The 20,325-nt window shown below is 52.8% G+C and overlaps 1 protein-coding gene across 2 annotated transcripts in view; it reads right to left on the bottom strand.

Moving 5' to 3' along the window:
• Positions 1 to 20,325, bottom strand: part of FBLN1 (fibulin 1) — a 109,391-nt gene that overhangs the window by 73,263 nt on the left and 15,803 nt on the right. For both annotated transcript variants that reach the window (XM_049884653.1, XM_049884654.1), the window contains exons 2-8: positions 17,866 to 17,971; positions 14,641 to 14,776; positions 11,922 to 12,093; positions 4,929 to 4,988; positions 2,919 to 3,020; positions 2,201 to 2,338; positions 474 to 611 (exon numbers count right to left, since the gene is read on the bottom strand). In XM_049884653.1, coding sequence (XP_049740610.1) covers positions 474 to 611; positions 2,201 to 2,338; positions 2,919 to 3,020; positions 4,929 to 4,988; positions 11,922 to 12,093; positions 14,641 to 14,776; positions 17,866 to 17,971 — 852 coding nt within the window. The remainder of the gene's footprint in view (positions 1 to 473; positions 612 to 2,200; positions 2,339 to 2,918; positions 3,021 to 4,928; positions 4,989 to 11,921; positions 12,094 to 14,640; positions 14,777 to 17,865; positions 17,972 to 20,325) is intronic.

Genomic DNA, 20,325 nt, shown 5'->3' with positions numbered 1-20,325 from the left:
CCCCATGTGACTGAGTAGAATTGCCCCATAGGGTCTTCTTGGCTGTAATCTTTAGGAAGCAGCTCACCAGGCCCTTCTCCTACAGAGTGGTAGGGTGAGTTCAAACCGCCAACCTTTCAGTTAGCAGTTGAGTGCTTTAACTCTTTGTCCCACCAGAGCCCTTTTTGTCTATGGAAGGGGTTGGCAAACTAAGGCCCTTGGGCCGAATCCAGCTTGCTGCCTAATTTTGTAAATAAAGTTTTATTGGCACACGGCCTTGCCCATTTATTTACACGTTGTCTGTGGCTGCTTCCAACTCCAGCAACAGAGTGGAGAAATGGTGACAGAAACCATACGTCCCGCGGTGCCTGAGATATTTACCACCTGGCCCTGTTCTATGGGCTACGCAGCCCCTGATAGTCTAGTCTAGCCCCACAGCTGGACAGCTGGCCCGCCTCTTGGAGCCCCTCGGCCCTGGCGGCAGTGTGTCTTACCAATACAGTTGCCTAGAGCATCTTGTATAAAGCCACTCTTGCACTGTAGCTTGGGTCTGCAGCGGAAGGATCCCAGAGTATTCTGACAGATAAAATCGGGGAGGCAGTTATGAATACCAGTCTCACACTCGTCAATATCTGGTACATCATAAAAAAAGGAAATCGTTAGCAAGAGTACTGCCAGAAGCATCTTACAACACTTTAAAATCACAAGTATTTTTTTTTTTTAATGCTCATTACTCACAATATAACCCAAAACAATCCCATAGAAAGGTCCAATACAAACAGGGCTTCAGCCAGACAAATAATACTCGCGCTGCTAAAGACTTAAACGCTGACTTTGTTCCTGGGCTCTCACGAGGCAAGTTTTCTGCTATACGATAAATAACCCAGGCATTTTCCTGGCAGATTTATTTTTTTCATTCCCGGCTAAGTGTATATTTAGTTTAGATCATAAAATAATTGTCTTAGTGGCAATAAACATGGTCCCTATAAACTTATTCATCTGGAAGTCTTCACAATATTCCAAATATTAACAGTGCGGACTGTCATGATTAGATGTAACCAGGCTGCCTTCCCTTCAAGTTCAAGGATGTCAAACGTCCAAACGTGTATACTCCGCTGGCTCAGCCACTGGGTTCTCAGTACCCAAACCACCCAGCAAGTCCGCAGGAATGGAATGAACTGAACCTGCTCAAGAGCCCTCAGATGTCAGAGGCGTGCCTTGCTTTTGAATTAGCCTCCTGACTCAGTCAACGTTTTTACACAAGTGGCTTTGTCATCCTGAAAGGTTCAAAACCCTCCGCAGAAAACCGCATCCTAAACAATCCTCATCAGAGCCTCATCTGCCAAGTAACATCTAGGCCTTGGCGGCAAAAGGCCGGCAGCCAGAAATGTCATGTTTTTAGGTAGCAGAAGGGAATATGCTTTGCACTTCAAGGAAGCCTGCAATCAGATGGAGGGCACAAACAAAAATTTGGGTTTTTTTTTTTTTTTCGTAGAAAACACGTGTGAGCACCTGAAATTCATCCCAGATGTTGTTTTTAAATAATAGTACACTGGGGCTTTTCAGAAATTCAAACTCGCCACTGGCATTAACTAGGCACTGACAGAAGGCACTAATGACAGAGCGGGCCGGGACTGGGGGGCTGCTGTCAGCTTTTTGATGTCTGATCGCTTCTATCCGTACTTTGACGTATCATCTTATTCCCCCAAGACATCCCAGGTGCTGGTCAAGTAGGTATAAAAATCCAGCTGCCGTCAAGTCAACTCCGACTCATGTGCCCCCCTGTGTGTCAGAGTAGGACTGTGCGCCACAGGGTTTTCAATGGCTGATTTTTCAGAAGTAGATTGCCAGGCCTTTCTTCTGAGGTACCTCTGGGTGGAAAGGAACCTCCAACCTTTCGGTTAGTGGACAAGTCCATTAGCCATTTGCACCACCCAGGGACCCCTCCCCCAAGCAGGTATAGCTGCCCCTGTCACAATAGTCCAGTCTGCAGCCGATCGTGGGGATGGCACAGGACCAGGTGGCATTTTGTTCCATTGTGCACAGGGTAACCATGAGTTGGAGACCAACTTGATGGCAACAAACAACACCCCACAGATGAGAAGGCGGCAGCCCTGGTGGCCACATGGGAGCACTACACCACCAGGGCCCTTGACCAGCGAGCCCACTGTAGCACATCTACTCCCGGGGGCCAGGCTGTGGGGCCGGAGCAGGTGCTAACCTTTGCAGTCATTGTCCTCTGTGAGCTCGTAGCCTGTTCCACAGCTGCTGTCCCGCTGACAGCGGAAAGAGCCCACGGTATTGACGCAGGACTCGCCGAGCCGGCAGTTATGGCTGCCAGTGATGCACTCATTGACATCTAGGAGAGAGCCAGACGGCAAGGAGTAACCGGCGAGAACATGGATCCCTACGCGTCATCCGAAGAAATCTTCTGGAAGTCACGGGGAAACTGGCTCCCTGCATCCATGAGTCCCCCATTCAACCTGGCTGGGGTCCCACTATGACACACCACAAATGTGCCTAGAGGGGCGTCATGGGGACTCCCCACCAGGTCCCCTGCTGTTTCAGAGTAATTGCTCTTTCTCAGCACCCTCTCGTTAAGTGCCAGCCCTGGACTGGGACCACCTGACCCTCAACAAGCCCTTATGGAGGGTGTCACCATTCCCCCTCTCAGGACAAGAGGCTGGGGGACTTGCCTAAGGCCCCTCTGCTGATCCTGGACTCAGAGCCCGGGCTGACCCCAACCCCAGCCCTCTTTTCTAGCACATGGCCCATCTTCTCTGGATGGGACCGGGGCCAGGAGGCCCGGCACCATTCAGCTCCGGGGAGTACCAGAAATGCAGGGTTGGTGCCCCCAACACAGCTGGGGCCCCTGGCTTGTGCAAAGCCTCGACCCTGCCGGGATCTGAAGGACAGGCCCCAACCCACGGGACCTTTACCTTCACAGGAGACGCCGTCAGACAGCAGCTGGTAGCCCACAAAGCAGGAACAGACGACCTTGTCCCCCGTGTCACGGCACTGCTGCTTGCAAGGGCCGCCGCCTGTAGACAGGGTGCATGTGAGCAGGGCAGGGGGCACCGAGACCCTGCAGACCTCCACGTTCCCCGGTTCCATGAAGCAGAGGACGGAGAAAGGTGGGGTCCACAGGGCAGAGCCCACCTGCCACCCTCCCAGCCCCCACCCTGCAGGAGGCCCCAGGTCTGGCTCTGGGCACTCCTGGGGGGCTGCACCGTCCAGTCTCAGCTCTGGCTGACAACATGGGGGGCAGGCAGGGCAGTCTCTGTAAGTTCCGTGGAGCTGGGAGAAGCAGGGCAGAGAAGAGCAACGACGGACCCCACATGGGGCCCGGCCCTGAGCAGGCCTAGCTTTTCCCCATGTCTCTCAAGCAGGGACTGCCACTACCATTGCCACTACCACCGCCTCGGGTACCACCACCTGCTCACCGGGTCTCCCTGGTGTCACCCCGGCAACCCACCCTCACTATGGGGCAGCCCGAGTGTTCACAGGCAGGTCCATCAGGATAAATGTCTACCAGGTAATGATCCTACGAGGTAAATTTCCAGCTGCTGCCCAGGCCCTGAAGGGCCCTGCCCACTTCTGCGCCCTCCTCCACCCCCACCCTACACCCACCAGTGCCCAACTGCCATGACACTGCACCCTTCATGAGGCTCCACGCCTCCACCTCCTGCCTAAATACCCTTTCAGTGTCATGTCCTGGCTAACCCTCCTCAGAGGTTTTAACAGCTTCCCCGAGAAGAACCTCCCGCATCATAGAGAGGATCACAAGGCTGCTATGGATCAAATCGTGTCCCCCAAAAAGATATGCTAAAGTCTTAACTGCTGTACTTGTGAACCTGATCTTGTTTGGGGGAAATAGTGCCCTTCTCTGAAGATACTATCAGTTCCATTAAAGAGATCATGGCGCAGTAGGGTAGTCCTAATTCCTTCTGAGCGGCGTCTTATGAAACGGAAGAAGAGATGAGGAGCCGAGCAGGGGAAGACACTGTGAATTACATCTCTGAGCAGCAAAGGCACGCCAAGGGTTGTCAGCAGCCACCAGAATCTAGGAGGTGGCCTGGGACAGTCCCTCTCTCAGCCCCTGGGCAGAATCATCATGGCCAATATACTGCTGTGAACTTCCAGCCTCCAAAACTGTGAGATAGTACATTTCTGTTCTGTAAAGCCACCCTCTTTCTGGTATTCAGTTATGGCAGCACTAGGAAGCTGAACCAGAAGTTTTCTGGGGCTCTCTGCTCGTTCCCTCCCCTGCCAGGACTTGATGCTGACCGTCACTAACCACTGACCACAGCCTTATATCCTTAAGCTGGGTCTCCACTTAGCCAATGGCTCTCCCCAACCACAGGGCAAGTCACCGAAAGAACCTGTGGAGCAGGCCTGCCAGTCTCAACACGCCGGACTGTTCCGTGAAAGCAAAGTAAAGCTTTATCACATGAAAAACAAACCTGCAAGCCCCTCTAACTTTAAATTTGAAAACATCTGTCTTGCGGGACAAATGAGTATTACTGAACGCCCTCTCTGGGCCAGGCGTGGTTGGGCTCAGGGTCACAAAGACCAATAGTGCTTTGCCCCATCCTGAGGGACCCCAGCTTTGGGAGAAGCTGGTGTCCACAGTGCCTGTAACACAGGGTGTTCAGGCGGAACATGTGGCGCTAGTGTTTCCAATGCCAGCTTTTCACCTGCGGCCCCTTCTGAGTAAGCCCACCCCTTTCCAGCCTCCCCACCAGGCCCCAGCTCCGAGGACGCTGGAGGGAAGAAGGCAGGAGCCCAGGAGTAACAGAAGGACAGACCTGACTCCCAGACAAAGGGCACCTCCCGGGGTGAACCTGAGCAAAACCGCTGAGGCTCAAACTCCCAATGAGATTAGGGTCGACTTTCTTTCAGGTTTAACGAACCACTGAACGGCACAGGGGAAGACGACGGATTCTCACCTCGGCAGCGGTCATTAAGGTATGGGTCTTCTTGTTCCTCCTCACCCTCAGAAATTTTAGCTAAGGGGGAAGGGAAACAAAGGCAAGCATTTATACAAATACATTGTTCCATCTTACAAGAAACTAAAAACCATTTTATCTTCTCGTAAACATCAGCCAGTAATGCCCGTTTATAAGAGTCCCTGGGTGGCCAAATGGGTAAGTGCTTGACTGCTAACTGCAAGGCTGGTGGTTCAAGTTCACCCAGAGGTGCCTCGGAAGAAAGGCCTGGTGATCTGCCTCTGAAAAAGCAGCCACTGGAAACCCCGTGGAGCACAGTTATGGGGTCACCGTACGTCAAGTCGACGCTATGGCAGCCGGTTTGTTTCTGTTTGATTTCCGTCTTAATGCCCGTTCGTAAAAACTACGATCAGCTAACCATTCACTTTACCCTTTTTAAAATAGAAGTTCCATGTTAGCAGACTGCCACGTCTTTCTCCCAGAGACTGGTGGGTTAGAACCACCGACCTTTCAGTTACCAGCCTAGTGCTTAACCACTGCACCGCCGGGGCTCCTTACGGGTGGGAAGAAGCCCTAGAAATACTCAAAATCAAGCCCTCTGGTATTCAGGACGTTTCCGCAAGAGGAAATGAGTGCGATCACGATTGAACAGCAAGGACATTGCAGAACTAGGTGGAAGATGCACCCATCAAAGTGGTAGCCACAGCGTGACCATACCTGGGTGGAAGAAACCAAGCTAGACACAGAAAAGCAACACGCTGGAAGGGAAACAGTGTTTATCTCCGGGTCTACGTTTCTCTTCCTTCTACCCTTCTGTATTTTCTAGAATGCCTGCCATGAGCATAATACATGTATAATGGAAGAATAAATGTCATTAAGAAGAAAAAAAAATCAGTGATGCTGTCTAAATGTCAATGTAACCTAACTTACATGAGCTATGTATATAACTTATATGTCCTAACTATGTATTTTTAGCCCCCATGTGTCTGTCAGTTTGTCGTGCTGTTGGGGCTTGCGTGTTTCTGTGATGCTGGAAGCTATGCCACTGGTATTCAGATACCGGCAGAGTCACCCATGGAGGACAGGTTTCAGCTGAGCTTCCAGACTAAGACAGAGTAGGAAGAAGGACCTGGCAGTCTACTTCTGAAAAGCATTAGCCAGTGAAAACTTTATGAATAGCAGCGGAGCGTTGTCTGATATAGTGCTGGAAGATGAGCGCCCCAGGTTGGAAGGCACTCAAAAGATGACTGGGGAAGAGCTGCCTCCTCAAAGTAGAGTTGACCTTAATGACGTGGGTGGAGTAAAGCTTTCGGGACCTTCATTTGCTGATGTGCCACGACTCGAAATGAGAAGAAACAGCTGCAAACATCCATTAATAATCGGAACCTGGAATGTATGAAGTATGAATCTAGGAAAATTGGAAATCATCAAAAATGAAATGGAACGCATCAACATCGATATCCTAGGCAATAGTGAGTTGAAACGGACTGGTATCGGCCATTTTGAATTAGACAATCATATAGTCCACTATGTTGGGAATGACAACTTGAAGAGGAATGGGGTTGCATTCATCGTCAAAAAGAACATTTCAAGATCTATCCTGAAGTATAACGCTGTCAGTGGTAGGATAATATCCATACGCCTACAAGGAAGACCAGTTAATACGACTATTATTCAAATTTACGCACCAACCACTAGAGCCAAAGATGAAGAAAGAGAAGATTTTATTAGCTGCCGCAGTCTAAAACTGATCAAACATGCAATCGAGATGCATTGATAATTACTCGAGATTGGAATGCGAAAGTTGGAAACAAAGAAGGATCAGTAGTTGCAAAATATGGCCTTGGTGATAGAAACAATGCCGGAGATCGAATGGTAGAATTTTGCAAGACCAACAACTTCTTCATTGCAAATACCTTGTTTTACCAACATAAACGGCGACTATACACATGGACCTCTCCAGATGGAACACACAGAAATCAAATTGACTACATCTGTGGGAAAAGATGATGGAAAAGCTCAATATCATCAGTCAGAACAAGGCCAGAGGCCGACTGTGGAACAGACCATCAGTTGCTCACATGCAAGTTCAAGCTGAAACTGAAGAAAATCAGAGCAAGTCCACGAGACCCAAAATATGACCTTGAGTACATCCCACCTGAACTTAGGGACCATCTGAAGAATAGATTTGACGCATTGAACACTAGTGACCGAAGACCAGACGAGTTGTGGAATGACAGACATCAAGGAAATCATACGTGAAGAAGGCAAGAGGTCACTGAAAAGACAGGAAAGAAAGAAAAGACCAAGATGGATGTCAGAAGAGACTCTGAAACTTGCTCTTCAGCGTCGAGCAGCTAAAGCAAAAGGTAGAATTGATGAAGTAGAAGAACTGAACAGAAGATTTCAAAGGGTGGCTTGAGAAGACAAAGTATTATAACGACATGTGCAAAGAGCTGGAGATGGAAAACCAAAACGGAAAAACACACTTGGCGTTTCTCAAGCTGAAAGAACTGAAGAAAAAATTCAAGCCTCGAGTTGCAGTAGTGAAGGATTCTGTGGGGACAATATTAAACGACACAGGAAGCATCAAAAGAAGATGGAAGGAATACACAGAGTCATTATACCAAAAAGAATTAGTCTATATTCAACCATTTCAAGAGGTGGCATATGATCAGGAACTGATGGTACTGAAGGAAGAAGTCCAAGCTGCTCTGAAGGTATTGGCGAAAAACAAGGCTCCAGGAACTGGTGGAATATCAATTGAGATGTTTCAACAAACAGATGCAGCGCTGGAGATGCTCACTCGTCTATGCCAAGAAATATGGAAGACAGCTTCCTGGCCAGCTGACTGGAAGAGATCCATATTTATGCCTATTCCCAAGAAAGGTGATCCAACCGAATGTGGAAATTATAGAACAATATCATTAATATCACACGCAAGCAAAATTTTGCTGAAGATCATTCAAAAACGGCTGCAGCAGTATATCAACAAGGAACTGCCAGAAATTCAGGCCGGCTTCAGAAGAGGACGTGGAACCAGGGATATCATTGCTGATGTCAGATGGATCCTGGCTGAAAGCAGAGAATACCAGAAGGATGTTTACCTGTGTTTTATTGACTATGCAAAGGCATTCGACTGTGTGGATCATAACAAATGACTGATAACATTGCCAAGAATGGGAATTCCAGAACACTTAATTGTGCTTATGAGGGACCTTTACATAGATCAAGAGGCAGTTGTTCGGACAGAACAAGGGGATACTGATTGGTTTAAAGTGAGAAAAAGTGTGTGTCAGGGCTGTATTCTTTCACCATACCTATTCAATCTGTATGTTGAGCAAATAATATGAGAAGCTGGGCTATATAAAGAACAGGGCATCAGGATTGGAGGGAGACTCATTAACGACCTGTGTTATGCAGATGACACAACCTTGCTTGCTGAAAGTGAAGAGGACTTGAACCACTTACTAATGAAGATCAGAGACCACAGCCTTCAGTATGGATTGCACCTCAACATAAAGAAAACAAAAATCCTCACAACTGGACCAATAAGCAACATCATGATAAATGGAGAAAAGATTGAAGTTGTCAAGGATTTCATTTTACTTGGATCCACAATCAACAGCCATGGAAGCAGCAGTTAAGAAATCAAAAGATGTATTGCATTGGGTAAATCTGCTGCAAAGGACCTCTTCAAAGTGTTGAAGGGCAAAGATGTCACCCTGAAGACTAAGGTGCGCCTGACCCAAGCCATGGTATTTTCAGTCGCGTCATATGCATGTGAAAGCTGGACAATGAATAAGGAAGACCGAGAAGAACTGACGCCTTTGAATTGTGGTGTTGGCGAAGAATATTGAATATACCACGGACTGCCAAAAAAATGAACAAATCTGTCTTGGAAGAAGTATAGCTGGAATGCTCCTTAGAGGCAAGGATGGCGGGACTGCGTCTTACATACTTTGGACATGTTGTCAGGAGGGATCAGTCCCTGGAGAACATCATGCTTGGCAGAGTACAGGGTCAGCGGAAAAGAGGAAGACCCTCAACGAGGTGGATTGACGCAGTGGCTGCAACAATGAACTCAAGCATAACAACGATTGTAAGGATGGCTCAGGACCGGGCAGTGTTTCGTTCTGTTGTGTGTAGGGTCGCTGTGAGTCGGAACCAACTCGACGGCACCTAACAACAACAACAAATGTATTTTAGGGGCTATTAAAATATGCTGTCGTTAGGTGCCATCGAGCCTATTTTCAACTCACAATGACCCCATGTGACAGAGAAGAACTGCCCCATAGGGTGTCCTAGGCTGTAATCTTTACAGGAGCAGATCGCCAGGTCTTCTTCCCGAGGAGCCGCTGGGTAGGTTTGAACTGCTGACATTTCAGTTAGCAGTTGGGGCATTTAACCTCTGCACCACCAGGGCTTCTTATTAAAATACGATGCCCATTAAAACCCGCTGCTGTTGAGTCGATTCCGACTCATGGTGACCCCATATGGTATGGGGGCCTTGTCTACGCTGTGTCCTTGACCCTCTAACCCATTTGTTGAATAAACCAAATGAGCATTCAAATAACTTCTAACCTGGGGAGAAGATAACTAAAAAAAGGCCATTTAGGGTGGAGTCATCTCTTCTAGGCTAGGAGGCTGTGAAGCACCTTCCATCTGGTTTATTTAATTTGGGGACACTTCATTCCCTCAGTGCATTGGATTCAGGCAAACACCAAGTGCCCTCCATGTGTCAGGCCCAGGCCAGCAGGCCCAGAGGCATACAGGGATCCAATCCCATCCCTGAAAAGGTTCACAGTGAGGGGGCAGGAAGGAGTGGTAAGAAACCAGTTACCACCCGTGTGATGATGTCACCAAGGTCTGTGCCATGTTCCGTGGAGGCCAGCAAGCCTGGAAAGACCATCGGACCTGCTCGCAAACAGATCCAACCCTGAGGTTGCCCAGCCTCAGTGCCTCGATCTGTAGAATGGGAATCACTGGACCCACAAGATGCCCAGGTACGGTTTTCAAACTAACTGTGGCAAATGACCAGGTTGCCTTCCCTAATCCGGGACCAGTACTTTGATCCAATAAACCAGCTGCTGCTGAGTCACGTCTGACTCACGATGACGCCATGTGCGTCAGGGTAGAACTGTGCTGCATAGGGTTCTCAATGGCTAATTTTTCGGAAGTAGATCGCCAGGCCTTTCTTCCAAGACACATCTGGGTGAACTCCAAGCTCCAATACCACCCAGGGATCAAATGCTTCTAGAAGTTTCTAAAGGCTTACTCCCAATTTCTATACTAATTCATCTCAGGCCAGCACCGGTCTGTGGCCCTCGGAGCAGCCCTGCAGGAGACATACGAGGCCCACGATAAATGTTAGCGGGAAGAGGAAGGACCATCTGTGACAGGGTGAGGAGGAAAAGTCAGGGAGCCCTCCAAGAGTGGGTGGCATCTGAGGAAAGTCTGGGCAGGAACTGAAGCAGATAAAAGACAGGAGAGAGATAAGACATCTGGAGCCACAAAAAATCCCAGAGCACGTTAATAAAAGAAGCCACAAATCAGTGAAAATCCTCCCAGAGACAGAGGAGCACTCCCCGACTGGGATTAACAGTTGGGTTTGTTTACAGTGAAGATGTCAGCTCTGATTTCAAAAGCCAAGCAGGGAGCCAGAATGTGGTCCCAACACCCCTTTATGGCCGGGCGGCTGTAAATCAGCCCAGGGTGTCTCTGGAGCCCTGGACTTAAAAAGAGACTGGTCCATCTGGCCCAGGACCCCAAAGCCTCTGGGGGTGCAGCTGCACCAAAGGAGGCCTGACTTAGAGGCCACGCTGGGATCTGTGAGCTCTTCTCTTAGAACCCCTTCCTCTGCCTCACCCGGTATCAATGGGGTACGAAGCTCAGAGAGAAGAGGGTACAGGCCCAGGGCAGAGCCGACTCCTGAATTTTTCCAGGGATATCTCCATTAAGGCCCGGAAACTACCGCATAAATGAGAGAGGTTATCAGACATCAAGAAGCTGAACCATCCCTGAAGCTTTAGGCAAACGGAGGGCAGAGAAGCAGGGCGGGAGTCAGACAGCTGGGGGCCGCTCACCCCTTTGCTGAACTTGGCATTGTTGGAGTCAAGTCTATTTGGACTCATGGCAACCCCATAGGGTTTTTAAGGCTATGACCTTTCAAAAGCAGGTCATCAGGCCTTAAATTCCAAGGCACTTCTGGGTGGATTTGAACCATCGACCTTTTGGTTAGTAGTCCAGCACTTAAGAAGTCCTGGTGGTTCAATGATTAGGTGCTCAGCTGTTAACAGAAAGGTCGGCAGTTCAAACCCACCAGCAACTCTTCGGGAGAAAATCTAGAGGGCACATGACAACAACAGCCCAGTGCTTAGCTATTTGCTCCAGCAGGGGCTCCTCCTTTGTTGGTAAAAAAAAACAAAAGAAAAATTTTTTTTTTTTTTTTTTTACCGTAAGTGACTATTATTTGAAAGCTCACAGATGCAAAGTGTGAAGCCTCAGCCCTTTGGCCCGAGTGTCACTGGCTCCACGTGAGGGGAGGGAAGGAGCTGGCCAGGAGTCAGGAGGCCAGGTTCTCCCTCCTCTGCGTGTTGGCCACATGACTTTGAGCATCAGGTCCTCCACTGTGAAAGGAGGGTAAGGCCAGCTACTGGCTGCTGCTCAGGGCCGGGGGAGGTCAGGGGAAATTGGGCTGGAAAAGGTTCACGGAGCGCTCATCCTGAGGTGGGCACCTTATGAAGCAGGACTGTGATTATCCCCACACGGCAGATGGGGGAACTGAGGCCTGGATAAATCAGTTCACCCAAGGCTCATGTTAGGGCCAGGACATGACCCCAGCTTTGTCCGGTCCCAGAGCCCATGCTCTCTGTCTCCTGACAAGGACCCAATCTTTGGGAAATGCCCTGACAACTCGAGTGGGTCTGTGCTGAGTTAGGCAACAGCCGTGCACGCCCTCACCACCCAGCCAGGAAGGCAGAGGGGGCTTACCCGTCTCCTGGAGGTCGCCGATGTCCCCCGGCGTGAAGTCTGCCGTCTCCTGGCCCTTCACGCAGCACGCCCGGAAGACCAGTCCACACTGGTAGCCAGCCATGAGGCTGAACTCGCAGCTCTGGCCCTGGGCCTGGGCTGCCCTCCCCAGCAGGCAGCAGTGGCAGCACCTCTGCAAACACGAATGGAGACCAGGTGGAGAAGGTGGCCGCTCGGCTCGGCCAGGCGGAGGCCCTGGGAGGGGGCACAGCCGGCAGAACCTGGGCCTCGCCGCTCCCAAATCCCCTAGGTCCTGGAGTATGCTGCACCTGTCCCACCTACCTGCCATACCCAACTGCCCTCCTCAGCACCCCTGTCCAGCGGCCAGTGGGCTCTGCCCACACACCTCCAGGGAAGGGGAGCCTCATACAGGGGCCATAAGAGCCCCCCAGGGAGTCCGTTCCTTGTGTGTGGTCTAAGATTTTTCTAGCCAGACCCAAAGAAGGCATATGGACCGTGCCCCTTCCTCCCGAGCCTGTTCGCTGGTCTGGGCAGCAGGAAGGGCATTCTGCACTTGATAAGCACAGGCGTCCCCAGACAAGGCATCAATCAGGGGCTACCCTGCACCCCCGCGTTCCCCAACCTACACATGCGCCCCATATCCTCAGGCCTGAGCTCCTGGACCACATTCCCCTCGCGCAAGAAAATCCCCACTTCAATCCTCCCTCTAGTGGTTATCCTAAAAAGGACTCCGAACTTTCCAGAAAGCCCATACTGGGAGCCAAGGAGGCGTGGTTTCTGCTGTAGTCTCCATGAAGGTTGACGGGCCTCCCACACTGTGTATCCTACCCCTCTGCTGCCAGAAGAGCGGGAGGGATTGTTAGCGAGTCCACCTTTCGGGTGTGAGTCATGCTTCCCAGAAACGCAGATCTCTCGTCCGCCAAAGAGATCCGCTCCCACTCCCATAGAATGTTCCCCGCTTTTCCGCACCTCCCTCCCTCTCACGTCTGGGGACACTGGCACAGCCGTCTGCCAGGCGGACGGCGTCTGCAGAGCCCAGCCCTGCCCTGGAAATAGTCATCAGATGCCTGGGATTCCCAGGCACCTTGGACCAGACCAACCCACCCTCACCCCACACAGTTCCCTCAAACAAGAGGCCTCCCCCTGTGAAAGTCTGCAGAGGCCCAGAGTGGGCAGGCCCTGAACCCCACCTCCCGGCATGGGGAGTCCTCTCCATGTCCCAGTCTGTGTGGGGAGAGAACTTCCAGAAAGGAAGGGCCAGGCCAGAGAACCCACAGCCCCTCCCAGAATCCTGACTTCATCCCTTTAGATTCTTGCTCCTTGAAATTCCTTCATCGCCGTCCTATCTGGGAATGGGACATCTTTCTCCAGGGAACTCACTCCCCGCACCTGGCACCTCCAGCAGAAGCCCGAGGACCAGGCTGACTTCCAAATCCCAGCTCAGGCTTGTTTTCCTCCCTCAGCAGGTGGCAGGGAGAGACAGTCTGACCAAACCTGAAACTAAACCTGTTGCTGTCGAGTCAATTCTGATTCATAGCGACCCTGTAGGACAGAGTAGAGCTGCCCCATAGGGTTTCCAAGGAGCAGCTGGTGGATTCCAGCTGCCAACTTTTTGGTTAGCAGCTGAGCTCTTAACTATTATGCCACCAGGGCTCTGACAGTCTGACAACGTTCCTTTATTTGTAGTTTTCAGAGCTAGGGGTGCTGTCAGGGACTTCTCCGTGCCCAGGCAGAGGACGGAGATCTTCTACTGTCACAGGGACCTGAGTGACCTGGCCTGGCCTTGGAGACCCAGAATCGGCCATGCAGGGATTGCCCGGCTGCCTTCCAGACCCCTTCCCTGCTGGGTATAGGAGGACCCCTCAGGGCTGCTGCTGAGAGGCCACTTTGGGGTGTGGTCCTCCCTGAACTTCAGTTTCCTCCTCTGGGATGGCTGCAGTCATGTGACATCAGAGGCTTTGGGAGGGCCCATTCTGAACTTCACCCAGTGAATCCTAGTGGAGGGAAGCTGTAAGGGTTCCTGAGCAGGGGGATGGAGGGTACCTACCCTGACCAGAGAAGAAACTCCTAAGGCCCTGATCTCAGAGGACCCCTCCTCTGACCTGTGTTCCTGCCTGATGCCTGGGGACTGGAGGTCCTCGGCAAGGCTGGCCACTTCATCCCTGTCTCCCCAGCTGGGCCAGGCCAGGGTTTCCCAACTACACGGGAGGAGGTGGGGACATGTCCAGCTCCTCGACCCTCCTGGCTGGGCACCCCCTCCCCTGCTGCCCCACACAGCAGAGGTGAACTCAGAGTAGGGCGCAGAGGGGAAAGGGCCCAGGCCCCCTGCTGATGGACAGCACTGGCTAGGCTGGGAGGGGGCCCAAGGCATGTCGAGCTGGGAGGGGACAAGGGGCCTGCCGGCTGGGTGTGGGCAGGGCCTGCTGGCTGGAAGGGGACCAGGGGCCTGCTGGCTGGGAGGGGCCCCAAGGCATGTTGAGCTGGGAGGGGACCCGGGGACCGCTGGCTGGGGGTGGGCAGGGCCTGCTGGCTGGGAAGGAAAGTGGGGCATGCTGAGCTGGGAGGGGGACCAGGGCCTGCTGGCTGGGTGGGGGCCCTGGGCCTGCTGGCTGGGAAGGGGCACAGGGCCTGGGGAGCCCAGGGCCTGCTGAGCTGGGACAGTGCAGGGCCTGCCAGCTGCGAGGGAAAGAGGCAGCAGACCTAGGACCCCAGTCCTCACCTTCATGAACATGGCCTCGAGGCTGGCATTGTCCCTGTGCGGCGTGGCACAGCGGTCCTGCTCGTTGGCCAGGTTGATGCCGGTGGCACAGTGCAGCTCCTCCAGCCGGCTGTGGCAGCATTGTTCCTGGACCATCCTGTGGGTGGAGGGCAGTGGGCCAGGGCTCCATGGGACGGGAGCCCTCGGGACGGGAGCTCTGTCGTCTATCATGGGCCTCTCCTCCCCACACCCATCCGTACAGAAGGCGCTCAATAAGTGTTTAGTTAGAAAGAACAAATGCAGGCAGTGCCTGGGGTGGGAGTCGGAGCTCTGAGCCTCACCCCTAAAATGCTCCCACATTCTAGAATGAAAGAAGCTGGTGCCGACACAGGGCCAGACTGTTTCACCCTTATGAGCCTGAATCCTCCACAAGGATCATCCAGGGGCCACATTCAGAGGAGACAGAGACAGGTTCAGAGAGGTAGGGGCTGGCCCAAGGTATGGTTAACAACAGTGGCAACGGCGGTGCCCAGCTGTGGCCCAAGGAGCCATATGTGGAGGCAGGAGGACCACGGCCCGCTAGAATCGTCTTCTCAGTGCAGGAGAAACACAAGCTGGCCCTGCTGGCGGGTGGGCTGGTGGGCGGGCAGGCGGGTGAGAGCTGTGTGTGAGTCACAGGTGGCTCCTAACCAAATCCAAAATAGCTCCAGCTGCTGCCAAAGCCAGCAAAGGCGGGAGGAGCCGCCCAGCCTGCACCTGTCCAGGCTGAGAGGGTGGGTCCCGCAGCCCCTCGAGCTGCCAGCTAGGCCATCTCTGCCGTGGACAGCGGCTTTCAGCCCCGCTTTCTCCCACACCACCCTCGTGGGGCTGAAGGTCTGCACCCAGCTGTCTCTGTGTTTCTAGGGCTGCCCTCAGGCTCCAGCATGGATTTGTCCGTACTGTGCCACACACGTTTCACATGCATGTTAGGTGCATTGGCAAATAACGGGCATTTCACTAAATTGTCAGAGACAGCAACCAGGTGACCCTACACGACAGACTAGAACTGCCCCTAAGCTGTAATTTTTATGGAAAGGAGCCCTGGTGGTGCAGTGGTTAAAGTGCTCAGCTGCTAACTGAAAAGTCAGCAGTTCTAACCCACCAGCTGCTGCGTGGGAGAAAGATGTGGCAGTCCGCTTCTGTAAAGATTTACAGCCTTGGAAACCCTATGGGGGCAGTTCTACTCTGTTGAATAGGGTCACTGTGAGTCAGAATCAACTCGGAGGCAGTGGGTTTGGTTTTGGTTTTTTGAATCTCTATGGAAGCTGGCTGCCACATCTTTCTCCTTCGGAGCAGCTGGTGAGTTTGAGCCACCAAGCTCTTAGCCACTGTGCCACCAGGGCTCTAGAATCCCATTTCACTAGGGCCCCGAGAGCCACTCAACCTCTCTGGCCCCAGTTGCTTCCTCTGCTCTTTGGGGACTCGGCTGGCTGACTCCTTTTCTGAGTTTTCCTAAGTCTTTGATGGCAATAAATATTGATAATAGTGGCTCCCACTGTTTGGCTTTCTGGCGCTGGTTTCGTATATCACCCCTGATCATTTCAGCAACTCCGAAAGGAAGGTATCATTGTCCATGTTTTACATTTGGGGAAACTGAGGCCAGGTCAGCCTAACATCCCAGCTGCGCTCCTCCTTGGGCCAGGCTGCCTCTCCTCAGCACCACGTGTAAACAGCACACTTGGCGGTGAGCGCCCGGCTTCACGACGGAACAGCCAACGGGCGGCCACTTGGACATTTCCAGCACTCTGCCACACCAGAAGCCAAAATCTCGGCTCAGGCTCATCAGATGCTGTGTAGATTCTGAGGGCGTGATCTTCCAGTCAACTCAAATAATCTGCGTCTCCTCCTCCCTCTTCCTTTGTTTGGTCTATAGGGAGCGCGTTGACTTTTTAAAATTTCCTAAACTGAGATTTATGTCCTGCTTTGGAGCTGGCGGGCAGCCTACGTGCAATGTGAACCCAAATGCTGAGCTCCAGAACGAGCACAAGACACTTCCCACCCCCACTCCGGGCGCCTCGTTCACACATTCCTCTGTGACAGCTCCCCACCCAGCACCCCACGGCTGCCAGTTAGATACGGAGAAGGCAAGTGGATGTCGCATGGTGGGGTCCTTCCACACCCTCGCCTCTCCTGCGCTTGCGGGCCTGGGCTCAAACCCTCAAGGCAGTACTGATGGGCTGTGTGCCCTGGGGAACCCTTAGCGTGCTCTTCTGTACAATGGGATTGCTGCAGGGTGCCTGGAGCTCTGCACTTGGGTTGGTGAGCACCACTGACAATTTTCATCATTTATTCTAAGTTTGGAAACCCTGGTGGCATAGTGGTTGAGCACTACAGCTGCTAACCAAAAAGTCAGCAGTTCAAATCCATCAGGCACCCCTTGGAAACTCTGTAGGGCAGTTCTACTCTGTCCTATAGGGTCTCTGTGAGTTGGAATCGACTTGATGGCAACAAGTTTTTGTTTTTTTTTTTTTATTCTAAGCTTATGTTCTCCCAAATCTTCCAGTGAGCTGGAGTCAATTCAGGGAGTAACCAGTTGCCTGAGTAGACTCCAGCTCATGGCGACCCTATGTGTGTCGTAGTAGAACTATGCTCCACAGGGTTTTCAGTGACTGGTTTTTTGGAAGTAGATCTCCAGGCCTTTCTTCCGAGGTGCCTCTACGTGGACTTGAACCTCCAAACTTTTGGTTGGCAGCCAAGTGCTTAACTGTTCCCAGGGACCAATTTGGAGAGACAAGAACAAAAATCTTCAGTCCAGAGGTCGACTACTGCACAAGGTGTCTGGCAGAACTGCTTGCTCTGGGCCCAGCTCCTCTGTGTTTTTAGGTTTAGGGTAATCCACGATTTTATTTGCAAAGGACTCCCAGTCATGGGGTCTCATCAGCTCCCACAAGCCCCTTTTTCTTAGGAAGAAACTGTCTTGCCCACAGTGACCCGCCCATGGGAGGGCAGGCAGCAAACCCAGACCCTCTTGCAGCCAGTGGTGGGCTGCCCCAGCCCAGTGAAGGGACAGAGACACAAGCCCAGGCCAGCACAGACAGGGGGAGCCAACACCAGCGTGAGGAAACTGGGGGCCGGAGGACACAGCGGCCACTGGAGGGAGGCAACTTGGGAGGGCTGGCCCTGGGTGCCTAGTCTCTCTCTGGGGTGGACACACCCTGTCCCTTTCTCTACGCTTCCCCCTAACAGACACCATTCTGTAAAACATACCTGCATTCTTTGGACTCCGAGGTGTAGGGCAGTGAGCAGTCCCTCCGCTGGGTGGCCATGCTATGTCCGTCGGCACAGCAGGTCTCCACGGGAACGTCTGCGTCCACTGTGAGGAAGGGCAGGAGGCTGAGTGACTGGGCGCCCCCACCCTTCTCCATGCAATCCTCCCCACTGCTGAGGAGGGCACCTTCTCCTGGCACTTCCTTAGGTCTCTACCATAGCACCGCACAGGTCTCAGAGGGGAACCGAGGGCACAGACATCCACCTTTAGTCACCCGTGTGAAAAACCCCACTGGGTCCTCTACTCTTCCCAGAGACGCCTAAAACGTCTACCATTTTCTTTCACATCAAATTGTGACTGGGCACCCGAGATCCCAGCATGCGTGGCCAAGTCCTGCCCCGGCCACACATCTGAGATGCAGCCTGAGTCTAAGCCTTCACGGCCCAGGGGTGAGAGAGACGGTGCTGCCACTGAGGCACGAACGTGCTGCCACTGAGGCACGAACATGCTGCTGACGAGCTCGGGACACAACCAGCCTCACACCCCCTTGGCCCAGAGACGGAACTCACCACTAAACAGAGACGGTGCAGATGGAGTGCCCTGTTCCCTGAAACTGGGACAACAGAGGAAGGCTTCCCTAAAGAGCCAGAGCCTGGCCCCGTGTGTGGGAATGCGCCAGGAAGTAGGGGCCACGCGTGCCAGGTGTGGAGAAGGGGTGGAAAGGGGGACCCTCAAAACACAATGGGCGACCTGTGTAAAAGGGAAGAGCTGTCACTTCTAGGCCAGCCTCCGTGCTCAGACCGTGTTCTCTCGTTAAATCTGCACAGCAGCCTGTAAGGGCGGCCTCAGTCCTGATGTACAGAAGAGGAACCCGAAGTAATGGATTTCAACCTTGATTTGCCCCAAGACCCCTTCTTCTGCAGAAACGGTTACAGGAGGTTCGGCGAAGACAGAGCTGGCTGGCCAGAGGATGGGTTAAGGCCGTATTTTCTTCTCACCAAAAGGGCAGATAAAGGGCTAGGTAGCTCAAGCTGCTGTAAAGCACGGGCCCATGCCCTCCCAGCTACACGATGACCAGCCAGGACCCAGGCCCTCTTGTCCCCACCTGGCTCTCGGCCTCACCCCAGGCTGCCACCCCAATGGACACCGTCCGCTGAAACCCGGCCCCTTGGCTGGCGGAAGGAGAGGACCTCACCAGGCGCCACGAAGGAGCAACCAGGGAGCAACATCCCCCCCCCCCCCAGCATAAGCGGCCCCCGGGGGCAGCACAAGCAGGCCAGGAGGCACACGTGACCAGTCTCGACTGCCAGGCAGGCCACCCTGAAGCGGGACATGTCAGAAACATGGCCAGGGTCCTGGCAGGGTGTGAACCCCAAGGGCCTGGCAGAGTTTCCTGGCCCAGCGGCCGGGGTGCCCAGCTTGACCTCATGATTCCTCCAAGGCTGGGCCCTGGAGTGGCCCCAAAGGGAGGCTTGCTCTTGAGCTCAGCATGAGACAAGACTCCCTAAAACCCAGCTTAGATGGCCCTCTGCCAGCCATGTAAAGGTGGGTCTGGGATCATCCTGCCTTCAAATGCTGGCCCCACCCTAGGCAGGGGAGAGGGGACCTGCTATTCAGTCACCAGGAGTAGAGAGTGTTCCACTCCAGAAAGGCTCTGGAGGGGCATCGTTGTTGTACAGGTGAGGAGGCAGAGGCTGGGACCCCACTCATGGCCATAGGGAGGAGGGGCCTTTCCTTGAGCCCAAGTCTCCTACCTACAACTCCAGGGCTTTCCCCCTTCCCCAGAGCTTCCAGGAACTCTGAGCTGTCTCTGGCAGTGAGGGGTGTGCCTCACCCCATCGCACAGGCCCCGGCACCCCCAGGCTGGCAGCAGGAGTCTGCAATGGGTGTGGTTCAGGGGGACAAGTCAGCCCCCAGCAAAGCCCATCGGCCCCCTACGACCCGGCCACTCAGTCTGTCCCTGCCTCAGCCGTCCCCTGTCTGTATTCCCACCAAAGTGCTAGGGCTCAGATAGAACTGTCCACTTGTGAGTCTCCCGGCCCCAAAGCAGCAGCCATCACAAGTGAGAGCCGTACTCTTAAAGGGGGAACCTTGAATGCACCTGTCTGTCTATCACCTATCTACCTGTCTATCTATCTGTCATCTATCAATCTATCACTTATCATCTATCAATATATCATCTATCTGTCTGTCAGTCTATCTATTATTTATTTATCATCCCTGAGTGGGGAAATAGTTCAGCTCTCGGCAGCTAACCAAAAGGTTGGAGGTTTGAGTCCGCTCAGAGGCACCTTGGAAGAAAGGCCTGGCGATTGAAAATCCTGTGGAGCACAGTTCTGCTCTGACACACATGGGGTCACCACAAGTCAGAATCAACTTCATGGCAACTGGTTTTATCCATTCATCTACCTACCTACCTATGTATCTATTTCTCCATCCATTCACTTTTGTTCCAATTT

Source organism: Elephas maximus, chromosome 4, assembly GCF_024166365.1.
Source record: "Elephas maximus indicus isolate mEleMax1 chromosome 4, mEleMax1 primary haplotype, whole genome shotgun sequence".
In the NCBI taxonomy this organism is placed as follows: Eukaryota; Metazoa; Chordata; class Mammalia; order Proboscidea; family Elephantidae; genus Elephas; species Elephas maximus.
This window is presented reverse-complemented; position numbering and strand designations above follow the sequence as displayed.